This window comes from Pantherophis guttatus, chromosome 1 (assembly GCF_059756535.1).
Source record: "Pantherophis guttatus breed Tessera chromosome 1, ASM5975653v1, whole genome shotgun sequence".
Lineage (NCBI taxonomy): Eukaryota > Metazoa > Chordata > Lepidosauria > Squamata > Colubridae > Pantherophis > Pantherophis guttatus.
The window spans coordinates 324,826,559-324,840,197 of record NC_142063.1 but is presented as its reverse complement, the minus strand read 5'-3'; the positions used below and the strand labels follow the sequence as shown (position 1 = coordinate 324,840,197).

The window sequence follows — 13,639 nt, the reverse complement described above, 5'->3', positions numbered from 1 at the left end:
TAAACCCAATTGGGCTTTTGAGCGCATGGCAATAAGGCCAAGCACTTATTTCAGGGTTCAAAAAAATATAAGACGGGGTCTTATTTTCGGGGAAACACGGTAGTAAACCGCTCTAAACTTGATTGCAGAAAATACAACTTCAGCCACAGAATGGTCAATGCCTGGAATGCACTACCTGACTGTTGTTACATCCTCAAACCCTCACAGCTTCAACCTTAAACTGTCTACCATGGACCTCATCCCATTCCTAAGAGGGAGGGGGTCCTATAAGGGGGCGTGCATAAGCGCACCAGCATGCCTACTATCCCTGTCCTACTGTTCCCATTTATTCATGCTCATTTCTTATGTTTATACTTATACTTATTTTCTCATACATGCTTGACAAATAAATATAAATAAATGTGATTTACAGTTAGATACTTGACAACTGACACATTTATGATCGTTGCAATGTCCCAGAGTCATGTGATCACCTTTTGTGACCTTCTCACAAGCAAAGTCAGTGAGGAAACCAGATTCACTTAACAGTTGTGTTACTAATTTAACAGTTGCAGTGATTTACTTAACAAATGTGGCAAGAAGAGTCTTAAAATGGGGCAAAACTCAAATTTCTCATTTAACAACATAAATTTTGGGTTCAATCGTGATTGTAAGTTGAGGACTTAATGTGCAAGCACTGCCTCAATACACATTCTGTATGGCAATTGATGGCAACTTTTCCTAGGAAAAGAAAATGGGTGGAACTGGAATTTCAATTCAGGGAATCATGCTAACCGCAGGGTGACATGACAGAGCTATATGGACAACTGCATTCAAATATTTCTCCTCTTTATGATTACAACTAGATTTTCAGTTGCTAAGTCATGAAGTTGTTAAATGAGCCATCATGTGACAATTTTACAACCATTTTACTATGGTCATTAAGTGAATCATGGTTATTAAGCAAATCCAGCTTTCCCAAATGACTTTGCTGGTTAGAAGCCACCTCAGGTCAAAAATTGCAAGATACTGCAACTGTCATAAATGTGAGCCAGTTTCCAAGTGCCCAAGTTACAATCATTTGACTACAGGAATGGTATAGCATTCGTAACTTCACGGATAAGTTGTAAGTCACTTTTTCCAAGTCGGAGCATACAAATTTGATGATGATGATGAATTCCCAGTCTAAATTTGCTTGTTTTCTCAATTTCTCCATGCATATTTAAATTTTTATCACTGGCTTCTTTGGAAGAAATCAGCAATGGCCAATTAAAAATGGCTTTTAATATGAAAATTTGTTTTCACTGTTTCAGTGTATGGGTGATTTTATTTTGATCATGCAAGTTAAGATCATGCAAGTTAAGATATCTCTTCCCTTCCCCAAAGCCTAACAGAACCTCACTATGGTGGGGGTGGGTGAACAGTATAAGCCTATTATGCTGGCTAACAAGACTCTGGCCTGGAAAAGAGGATCTATTAGTCCAGTTCATGCTGGGAATCACCAGCGAAAAAATGAGAAGGGGCCGCCCTAATACACGTTGGCTAGACACTGTAAAGGATGTCACTGGGATGGCCATGGCGGATCTGAAGGGAGTATTTATTTTATTTTTATTTTATCTCCAATTTATATACCGCACCTTCTCCCGAGGGACTCAGGGTGGTGTACAGCCAGATAAAAACATACAATACAAACATTAAAAACAATTAAAAGGATATATATTAATTTGGCCCCAATTTAAGATAACAAACCAATTAAAAATTAAAAAATATTAAAAAGAATATGTTAAGCCAGCCCAGCTTGCTGAAAAAAGAAAGTTTTAAGGGCATGGTGGAAGGCACCGAGGTCTTGGATCCTCCTTATCTCTGTATGGAGAACGCTGATCCATAGAATGGCCGAGGGTGGTGTTAGAAGAAATATTTTTCTGGGTTCAGCTCCAAGTGGGGAAAAAGACACTGGAAACATGAAGACTGCTTGGAAAGATGGTGTAATGGTGGACAGGATCACATGGTTTTGAGTTCCTGAACAGAAAAAGGGTGAGACGCAACAAGTCCCCAGGTTTTATGCCCTCTCTGACTTTGAAATTCCTGGGGCCCAGAAAGAGTATCCTGATTGGTTGTCAGACTCCCAGGGGGTGGGGGTCTTAGCTAGCTTTGCTGCCTGATGTAATCTTCCCAGGTGCCATGTGGTGTTTCTGTTGCTAAATGGGTCCTATTGTGTTGCAGATGATGGTCCATTGACAAAGATGGGAGGGAATTGAGTTTCTGCCTCTGGCCCATTGACAAAGGGTGGGGGGGCCCAAAAAGGTGGGAGCTGTTTTGTCTTTAAAACATGCTTCTCCATTTCTCATACAGGGAAACATAATATTCTGCCTTTTTAATATTTCCTAAAATATTTCATTCTTCTAGGAAAGGGATGGGTGCTAACTTCCTACAGTGGGACATGACTGAATGGCTGACCATGAGGAGGTTTTGGGGTTCAGACTCTGCAAATACTTTTTATGTTTTAATTAACGTTTGGGATCTGGGCTTCAACCAATGAAAACAAGCCAAACTGAGTTTGCATCGAAGAATCCATTCCTTCCAGAGTGCGGAAAACAATACAGTAATTCGATATATTCCCCATGATTCCTCAGGAATACTTCTAAGGGCGCTGCTCCTTTAAGGCGAGGCTGCATTTCAGGCGTCCAGACAAAAGCCTTCGGAGAGGGCTTTCCCCCCTCCCCCTCCCCAATTCCCGGACGAAGCGATAAGCTCCTATTGGCCGAAGAAGGCGGGATATAATAACAGCGACCAAAAAATGGCGGCGGGAGGGCCGCGCTCCTTTCTTGCGCTTACATAACGCGACCTTTCTATTTTCTTGGCCGCGCGCGCGCGCGAGAGAGAGAGAGAGAGCGAGAGAGAGAGAGAGAGAGAGAGCGCAGCGCAACCTAACCTTAAAAAAAAAATAACAAAAAACCTCCTGTTTGAGCGTCGCCTTCGCTAGCCAATGAAGTTGTGCGATGTTCAGCAATCCACCAATCGCCGCCCGCGGGAAGAGACGAGGACCGAAAGAAAAAAAAAAAGTGGGCCGTGTTAAAAAAGAAACATACATATATCGGAGGTGTGTGGAGAGAGGTGGGGGGGGTGGTGAGGTTTGATTTGCGCGCGCACAGAGAGCGTGAAGAAGGGAGGGGGCCGAGCGACAGAGGCTGAGGGGCTTGCCGGCTTCGCCCTCCCTCCCGCGCTCCTGCGAGGAAGCAAGGAGGGGGATTCTCCCGCCATTTTTCCAGCGCTGCTCCTCAGGACCGACTTCTTTCCTCGCCTCGGTGATGGCGCCGCTGCTGGGCCGCAAGCCTTTCCCTCTGGCTAAGCCGCTGCCGACGGGGGAGCCGCCGGGAGAGCGCTTCGTCATTGCCCACACGCAGGAGGCCTTCCGCTCCAGCGAGTATCCGATTTGGACGGTGGCGAGAACTATGCGCGCGCGGCGAGGGAGGGGGGGACTTTTTGTTTTTCAGTCACGGTGCTCTTGGGTGGTGGGGGGGATGGGTGAGAGGCAGCGAAGGAGTTGCTCCTCTTCTCCTCCCTTGTCCTGGAGACTTAACTCGGATCGGAAACGTAGGAGGGCCGAGGGGGCCTTCGTTTGCTTTCTTGACTCTCTTTGTTCCCTTTTTTTCCCCCCCTCTTTATTTTCCCCTCCCCCACTCCCTCCTTCCTCGGCATCTTTTTCTTCTCGGAGGCAAGATGGAGCAGGGCAGGACGACTTCCCTCCCTAGGCTGAGAGTGCATGCGGGGCCGGCAGAAGGAGTTTATCTGTGGATGTCAATAACTGTCGGATTGGGAAGAAAGAGAGGAGGGTGGGATCTTTTTTTTTTTTTTTTTGGTCTGAAAAGGTTCTAAGTGACTCTCATTTAACTGCCTAAATTTGAACTGGATGCTTTTGCCTGCTGGGGAGCAGTTAACTTTGAAGGCCAGCTTGAGAAGGGTGTGGATACCAAGAGGAGGATTTTCACTTTCGGGTAAAGCTTGTAGTCTCTGGAGGCATTTGGGCTGTCCCTGGCAGGAAACCATTAGGTAGGCGTCTCGGTCTTTAGCAGGACAAGACTGTTTTGTAGATGCCTCTTAAATGGTTGCTAAAAGTAGAATGTTACTCTACACAGGATCTGCCTCTGAATCATAGGAGTAAAGGGCTCAAGTCAGCAAAGGTTCACCACCACGTGTCTCTTTTGACAACTTTCTAGCCTGTTTTAACAAATTGACCAACAGGCTCAAATAGGACAGAAACTTTTTACTATGTATACAGGTAGTCCTCGACTTACAACAGTTTGTTTAGTGATTGTTCAAAGTTACAACGGCACTGAAAAAAGTGACTTATGACCGCTTTTCACACTTACGATTATTACAGCATCACCATGATCATGGGATCAGAATTCAGATGATGGGCAACTGGTTCATATTTATGACCGTTGCTGGTGGTCTGAGGTCACCTTTTGCTACCTTCTGAAAGCAAAGTCGAGGGGGAAGCCAGATTCACTTAACAACCGGGTTGCTAACTTATCAACTGCAGTGATTCACTTAACAACTGAGGCAAGAAAGGTCGTAAAATGGGGCAAAACTCACTTAACAAATGTCTCACTTAACAGAAATTTTGTGCCCAATTATGGTTGTAAGTCGAGGACTCCCTGTATTGCTAATTTGTCTTACTTGAGAGCTTACCAGAAATTATCTTTCCATAATTAAAACCTAGAATTCGCTTGATTGAAAGACACTTCAAGGATAATTATAGTACTTATTAATATTTTGTGATGAGTTACATGCATAAATTAACTTACCATCACAGTAGGCATTGACATCCCTGTCTTTGATGGCTCTACACAGCAACTTAACCCGGATGATAAAATAACTCTTCTTGCATCCAATTTCCAAAGGTTTACATTTCTATATTTTAGAAGTTCTGGATGATAAAGGAAGGTTAGTACTGCTTTCATGTTCTGTGTTCACCGTAGTATGTGATTAAAGATTAAATGTAAGTTTGTTTAGAACTAAATGAAGTGATACTATAGTATGTTTTCTAAGCAGTTGTTATATATGGCCACTTCAGCTGTCAGTATAACTTTGCCATATTTTCTGATGCCTAAGGAAGACCTTTCTTGTTTATATTCCAATATATTTTTCAACCCTGTATGTATTCAAGAACCTGGCTGAAGGATAATGAGGAAGCCAAGAACTGGACTTTACATAGTCTAGTTTACAAAGTTTGTAAAGAGTTTGTTTATAGTGTTTGTTTACAGAATCTGTAAACAAACACTTCTCTGATGAATAAGTAGATTTTATTGCGTAGTTTTCCCATTTCTAACAGTTTTTTTGCAATAACTATGCATGCTTTTAAAATAGATTTACCCTGGGTATCTAAGACTTTTAATGGTTAGACAGTTTGCATCAAAGCACACCATTTAGCAATTTTTCTGAAGTAAAAATTGATTAGCAAGCAAGCATTTTACTATTCTGTTTAATATGTAATTCGGGATGATAGTACTTGTGGTATTTACCTCATTTTGTATATGGTAGACTGAAGATGTTCTTGGTCTGTAAGCAAGTGACATCGTCAAGGAGGTGGGCTGCACTTGGAATATCTTTTATTAGGTCTAGTGGATATCATTTATAATTTATCTCAGACTGCTTTATTTTCAGGACAGACTGCTGGTATTTCTGTGCAAATGAATTTATATTTTATCTTTAAAAAATCTCAATGAGATAGTTTTTGTGTAGGCCTAAGCAATTACATTTAGTGTTCTTAAAGGGGCAATGCTTTGTTTTTTCACCTTCAGCGTTTCTTCTTTGTCTTATACCCAAGAGAGCCCCTTCCTCTTAACAAAACCTTTTCTCCCTCTATCCCATCTGTCAGAACAGCCGTGGCTCATTTCTGATCACCAGGCATTTTTGAAAGCGAATCTACTTATAATATTGTGATAGATACTTGAACCTTTAGAGATTCAGTGGTAGAGAAAATGGACTTGCATAATTTATTGAATTTTCTGTTTGCAATCTAGTTAATATTAATAGATATTGTATGGTATTGGAAACAGTACAGATGCTAATCTGAAATATGTTTAAATTCTATCTGCCTGAAAAAGGCAGAAAATAAACTTGGGAACAAGAGAAACATTTTGACACTTCTCTTAAATTTGAGTTCACAATTTATCACAATCTAGTTTTGGATAATTAGTTCTGTTATGTCCTCAATTGCAACTGTCCAAAATTTAGTTACCGGTAGGTGTCAGGATTTACTCCTGGTGACTATATATGCAAAAGATGACAGTATTTGGTCATTTAGAAATTTCATTGGTATCATGTTAACTGTCAGCAGTCTTTTTCATTAAATGCTTACTGTCATGGAAAAGTGTAGTTGATGTTGATAAAACTCAGTTATACAACTCTGCCTCAGGCCAACCAAGCAGTGCTGATACCTTTTCTTGGCACCTGCAGGTTGTTGCACTATCCCCTGTAGAACCAGTGCATAAATAAGGTTCTCCTTGACTTGAAGCTCTGGTTTGAAGAGCAAGTAGCAATAGCACTTAGAGATATATACTGCTTCTCAGTGCTGTACAGCCATAGGCAGGAGGGCTTTTGCACATTGGTAGATTAGGAAAAAATTGCATCCTTTTTTGGATTGGAAGACGCTGTTCATGGTCAGTCATGTCTTGGTCGCTCCCAAGTGGATTATTGCAACAGACTATACAGAGCTGCCTTTGAAGAGTATTCAGAAGCGTCAGATGGTCTAATGCAGAGGTATTAGCAGCTCTGAGCACACCTCAGTACACCCGTGTTACTTCCAGTACTGATTGTTAGCTATAAAGCCATTCATTACACAGGGCTGGGTTATTTGTAAGATTGTCTCTATACCAGGGTCAAGAAAATTAAGAAGTCTAATAATCTAAAGTTGATTGAAGATGGATGTTTTGCAGATAGGTGGAGAGTATTTTTGCTGTATTGGGCATAAATAGCCTTTATGAAACTACAGTAAAAGACAGATTCTATCTACAATCTCTTTTTGAATCTACACACACTCTTGGTGTGGAGCAGTGCATAACTCCGAACATGATCGAAGGATATGAGACAGAAGAGTGATGTGTGCGATGTTGATTTGATATACCATAGATTAGGGGTGTCAAACTTGTGGCCTGCGGGCCGGATGCATCACGCACTGGCCATGCCCACCTTCAGTTTAGTGAAGGGGGGGAGTTGTGATACGTCATATGATGACAATGTAACATCACGAATTTGACACCCATACCATAGGTATCATGTTTCCCTGAAAAAAAGACCTTATATTTTTTTGAACCCTGAAATAAGCATTTGGCCTTACTGCCATGCGCTCAAAAGCCCAATTGGGCTTATTATCAGGGGATGTCCTGTTCGGGGGGGAAACAGGATAATTATTAGAGATTATGGTACTGTGTAAGAATTGAGACAGAATTGTGCAGTCTGTTCTTTGCAGATGTGTGCAGAAAGGGTTGTATATGCCTTAGATTTTGAACAAATGCAGAAAAACTTATTGGAGAGTGGATTAATCACCCATTTTTTATTGTAAGTCTATAAGAATAATTTTTTTAAAGCTAAATGATACATAAATATTTGAAGGAGAGCGAACCCTGTAAACCTTCTAAATCTTTGAGCATTTATGCTCTTTTTCACACTGAGTCAGTTTTAGGAAGTTGGAAGTAGAATGTATTTGTATGTTGATGGGGAATAATGCTAATGTCTCCTGTGAATTCTTCCTTTTTATATTGCCACCTGGTTCCTTATTATCATTGCATTGTATTTTTGGAATGTTTTTACTACAGATTTAATATTGGTTCCCATATTGCCATGTGATTCCTTAGCTTTTCTATGTAAAATTTATCACTTTTGAAATTCCTAATTAAAAAATGAACATTGGTGAATATACTACTCCCAAATGAAAGTGTACTACATATTTTGCATAAAGAATTTAGGCTCTGGAGAATTTCTATGGAAAACAAAGTGTATCTGCCTTCAATTGTCAGAAATGTTGGCTTTAACTTAAGATTTAAGGAACTTTTCTATTTACACAATGCAATTTTATTGGCTTAAAATACATCAATATAAGTAAACATAAACATAAATTGCTACCCAGAAAGTACTAGTCCTTGATTTACAACCATTCTTTTAATGACCTCTCAAAGTTACAACCACTGAAAAAAGTGATTTATGGACGTTTTTTGCACAACCATTGCAGCGTCCCGTGATCACATGATCTAAATTTGGCTGCTTGGCAACCGGCATGTATTTATGATAGTTACACACCTTTTACTACCTTCTGACAAGCAAAGGGGAAACCAGATTCATTTAATAACTGCAGTGATTCACTTAACTGTAGCAAGAAAGGTCATAAAATGGGTCAAAACTCACTTAACAACTACCTTAATTAGCAGTAGAAATTTTGGGCTCAATTATTGTCATACGCTAAGGAGAGTACCTATATTAGCTGTCCAGAGCCACCTGTGGCCTATGAACCGTGGGTTGGGCATGCCTGTTCTTCGCATGTGGCTCTTTCGTCCCGCGGCTGTGGCTCCCTACCAGCTGGCTGGCCCCACCCCTCGCCCTCCCAGTCACTCTTCACATGGCCTGAGAAGGTAAGGGCAATGGCGGGGATCAGTGGTGGGATCCTCCTGGTTAAACAACCAGTTCGGTGATCACATGATTTGCACATGCGCCTGATGTGCGCTCTGCGCGCATGCATAGTTTGAAAAAATCTTTACTTCCTGGTTTCTTCGGATGAGTAACACAGCTGATTCACACAGCAATCTGCTCTTCCGTGCGAATCAGCTGAGAATATAAAGGTAGGAAAATAGGGCAGGCGGGTGGACCCATCTGATTGTCGGGCTGAACTGGTTAGCTCCTAGCTGATTGTCGGAGCTACCGGTTCGCCCGAACCGGTGGAATCCCACCCCTGGCGGGGATGGAGACACACTCCATATTCCAGAGCGGGAGGGAAGCGCCCCTTTACTTGCCTCTCATCTCATGGGCGCTTCTTTAGGCGCTTCTTGGTGTTGCGCGCATCTCGGTCACTTGGGGAGACGCGCAACTTTCCGCCCCGAAACACTGGCTCGGCTGCAGCTGATGCTCTGTGTCGTAATGGGCTCCAGGAGGAGGAGGGGATGCCATCTACCCCATTGTGAAGTGTGATAAATTTACATGTGCTGCGCAAGGCACTGTGAGAGCAGCGAGCAGGCCATTTACTCTTTCCATTTCCAAATTTAAGATGATCATATTTTTTTGTGATGTCCAAGCTGGAATTGCTGTGGCTTCTACTATTTAATTTCAAAGTACAGTTGGAAATATCTATTAAAATATGGCTTCAATTTTGTTTGATGGTTGACAACCATTTAAATACCTTTATGATTTAAATGACTGAATAATTAAAATATATGAAGAAAATAAGTAATTAAAACACAGAACATTCTGTGGTGTAAACTGGATGTGAAGCAACCTGCTAGCTGTGGCTGCATATATTTTCTGAAAAGTTGATCCTTTGTAATTTAAAAGATCTTTTGACTAAGATATCTGATTTGGGACAGTATTTATTGGTATATGAAATGTGTTTTAGAAATGTATTTAGAAAATATTAGTAAGTAAAATGCATATTAAAATACAAAATTCATGCTACTGAGGCCGTGTTTTCTCATGACGATGAAATCCTGACTTCATAAACCTGAGTATGAGTAAGATGAACAGTGGTACTATATGTGCAGCCCCTTTTACATTATGAAACAAAAAAATAGTACTAAGAGAATTATGCATGATGCCCAATCCAAGGATTATAGTTAAATTATTCAGATGTTAAAATATTAATCATTATAAAACCTTGATTTAGTAACTGTTTATCATAATGTGTCAATGAGTCTATGTGTAAATGACAAAAAATGATGATTTAATCCAATAGTTTAAAAACTAAGTGCACCTTATTTTCCTGAGCTGTTGCTCCTTCAGAGAGTATGAAGCACGGCTAGAGAAATATAACCAACGAATATGGACCTGTAAAAGTACCGGGAGTAGTCAACTGACACACAAAGAAGCCTGGGAAGAGGAACAGGAAGTTGCTGAGCTGTAAGTAGCAACGCAAATGCTTTTGCTTTTAGGGACAGAACCTAAAGCATGAAGGGGGGCGGGGGGAGGACTTTTGACAAATAATGAGCTTCCTGTGAAAATACTTGGAATGAGTCATGTCTCAAGAAAAGAGAAAGCTTTTCTTCAGCTACATAAGCAAGGATATCTAAACTCTAAAGAAAATATTTCTGATTGGGTATTGCCTGACTGATTTTTTTATCCTCATTACACTTTGTACCTTGCAGTTCTCACTGGCCTTTCTCAAAAAAAAAAAAAAAAAAAAACCTGATCTAATTAAATAGCATAATTGAAAACAAATATTTATGTGCTGCATAAAAATACAGAATGTAATCCATTATATGTATAAAATCCCAAAACTTTCTGGCCGTGAATCATGCATTCATGCTAACCAGTGCATTTTTAGTATACTACAGTTGTATATTGGTTTAAGGCATTTTTCCATTGGGAATCAGGGTTTCAGGCAAAAATTACTAGTATTTTGATGACATGTTGAATATAAGTCATATTGCTGGTATGTAGTAGGAATGTTGCCCCCTCAAAAATTATGTAGAGAGAAATCAAATATGAGATGGCCTTATTATCTGTGATTTCACATATTTGCAGTTGTAAAGACAGACCAGAAATTCAATACAGAAGTAATTCAAAGTAGTGAAGATACCTTATACTTCCTCCTCCTATTTCCCCTAAAACAGTAACCCTGTGAGGTGAATTGTGCTGAGAGAAAGTGACTGACGTAAAGTCACCCACTTGATTTTCATGTTTAACTAGTACTTAAAATGTTCTTGGTTTCTAATCTAGTGCCTTAACCACTAGATCAAACTGGGTCTTATTGATGGTAAACAGATTTTGTTACACAATTCTGATGTCTGTCATTTTGCCAATGTACAGAAATACGTATCCATCCTCCCAATTTTCCAACAGTCTGCAATGTTCTATACTTATATAGTCAGTGCAGGGGGCCATGCTTGCTTAATTAATTTCAGTAATATACAATTTCCTAATGTCTATTCACTCAAATTAGAGATATGCTTAAATCCTAACTAAATGTTTTTAAGTAAAGGGGGATTAAGGTAAGACTATTGATACAATCATATTTGTAGGCAAGTCATAGTAGCAGTTTTGTGAATTGTCTCTTAAACGTTTCAATTTCTCTAGTTGAAGTTGATTCTTTAAATTGCTATTTTAATCATAATTATGCTATATCATTTTCTATTTATCTTTTCAGTTTGAAAGAGGAATTTCCAGTCTGGTATGAAAAACTTGTTCTGGAAATGGTTCACCATAATACAATCTCTTTAGAAAAACTGGTGGACACTTCCTGGCTGGAGATAATGACAAAATTTGCTGTTGATGAAGAGTGTGATTTTGAGGTAAGGACCAGGTTTATCTCTCAGAAACAGTTGTGGAAATAATGATGCCACATCAGAAATGTGATAGTTGCTCTAACCCTAACATAACTGATTTCCATTTTAGACATGACGGTCTTCATATTTTATTTTATTTTTAAAGGAGGGTATGGTGAGTTCCTGACGGGATAAGCAATAGATGAACCTATGACCAATCTTGCCCTAGAACTCTAAGCATCCTTTTGTGGCCTTTAGAGTCTCTTAGAATCCTGAGGCAAACATTTTGGCACATTTTACAGACAGCGCATTGAAGGGATTGAATGGATGCCTTAAACTTGCAAAAGTTTAATCCCCTTAAAATTGCCAATTTCTTCTAATTGTGATTACCTTTCTCATTTTTCAGGGAAGGTATTGGTTTTATAGCTCTTTCCAGCTTCACAATCATTTTAGAGACACATAGGGATCTCTTGATGAAGAAGAGATGTTTCACTTCATAAACTTGTGTCATTACAGGCAGGCTGCATTGGTGACAATCGATATTGAAGACCCATCAGATTGACATCTGATTTTCATTGGACTGTCCTAGGAATTCATTTTTTTTTCAATAAAGATAATTAATACTGACTCAGTGTGGGGACATGACCTAGTACACTGTTTTGTGTATTGCTTACCCAGGATTTCTATGAAATCTATGAATATAACTTAGACGAAACTGTGAATACATGGAAAATCAAAATACTGAAGGATTAGCAATAGTTCAAAGCGTTTCTCTCACATAACCAATCACATCACCTAAGGTCTCTGTAAGCCCCAAAGTGCAGCTATGTCTTAAAAAGGTTGCCACATGTAAAGCTTGGTGTTGCTAAAGATAGTCTACCTTCAGACATGACACTCCCACCTGCGGAAAATAATTCTCTGCCTCGTTCTAAATTGCCTTTTTTCAGGTTGGAAAAGAGAAAGTACTACGGGTCAAGGTTGTAAAAATACATCCATTGGAGAAAGTAGCAGAAGAGGAGGCTACTGAGAAGAAAACAGATGCAGCCTGCAACTCCCCATCCAGTGACAAAGAGAATACCAGCCAGGTTGTACAGGAAAATCAAAAGGAGCTAGCATTGAAAGAAGATGATAGCAGAAGAGAGAGTCTGAGTAAGTAAGCCATGGCCTGAAATGAAAGGAACCAGCTTTAAGTCTTATTTAGGAGTAAACTGCAAAATTGCATGTATGGCCAATAGATGACTGCTAAAAGCAGTCTTGATCTGGAGAGAACAGAAAAAGTGCTTGGTTTGAATTCTGAACATAAAAGGCAATTTTCTATTCAGCACTGCCTGAACATTTTTGAGTTGCCTGTGCATCAGTAAAATAAAGTTTGAAATGTTTGTCCTGTAGAAAAGATTTTTAAATGTACACTATCTCAAAGCTCAGTGTCAATATCACTCAAGAGCATACACAGGATACACTTTCAAACCACAGTTTAATGATGTAATGCAGAGTTCTCCAACCTTTCTGGCTTTGTGGACCGGAGGGGTGGGGTGGGGTGGGGAGATGGTTCTGTGTGAGTAGGTGGAAAGTGCGCTCAGCTTCATGTGGCTGAGCAGTGTGCATGCGCAACCACCGCTCATGCAAATGAAGTGTGGACATGCGTGCTCGCCCTCTGATCATGCAAGCGAGGATATGTGTGCGCTTGCCCGCTGTTTCAGCAGCCTGGTTGCAAACTGATCATGGCCTACTAGTGGTCCAAGGCCCAGAGGTTGGGGCACCTAATCTAACATATTAATAATCTTTACATTTACAGCAGCAGTAGTGAAAGTATTTTTCTAAAACACAGTGGTACAGGCACACACATAAAAATGTTAAAGCACAGAACTAATGTTTTTGCTTGCTTTCTTTGTTGGCCAGGTGACCGGGCACGCCGATCTCCTCGGAAGCTTCCTACTTCTCTGAAAAAAGAAGAAAGGAAATGGGTTCCTCCAAAATTCTTACCACACAAATATGATGTCAAGTTGCAGAATGAAGACAAGGTGAGTAGATTGTTAAATTTGCCTGTTAGTCACTCCTGTCTCAACATTTTAAGAAGCAGTTAACATAACTATCATAAACTATATTTAAATATAGTTTTGTGTGTGTATACATATACACATATACATATAGTTAGTATACCTATATGCTTACAAAATTTCTATTATTACAAT

The 13,639-nt window shown here is 40.0% G+C and overlaps 1 protein-coding gene across 1 annotated transcript in view; it reads left to right on the top strand.

Annotated features, from left to right (window-relative positions):
- The first annotated feature begins 2,761 nt into the window (after positions 1–2,761).
- Positions 2,762–13,639, top strand: part of BAZ1B (bromodomain adjacent to zinc finger domain 1B) — a 32,453-nt gene continuing 21,575 nt past the window's right edge. The window contains exons 1-5 of the mRNA XM_034421056.3: positions 2,762–3,403; positions 9,967–10,083; positions 11,330–11,474; positions 12,395–12,596; positions 13,347–13,468. Of these exons, the coding sequence (XP_034276947.1) occupies positions 3,288–3,403; positions 9,967–10,083; positions 11,330–11,474; positions 12,395–12,596; positions 13,347–13,468 (702 nt within the window). The 5' untranslated portion in view covers positions 2,762–3,287. The remainder of the gene's footprint in view (positions 3,404–9,966; positions 10,084–11,329; positions 11,475–12,394; positions 12,597–13,346; positions 13,469–13,639) is intronic.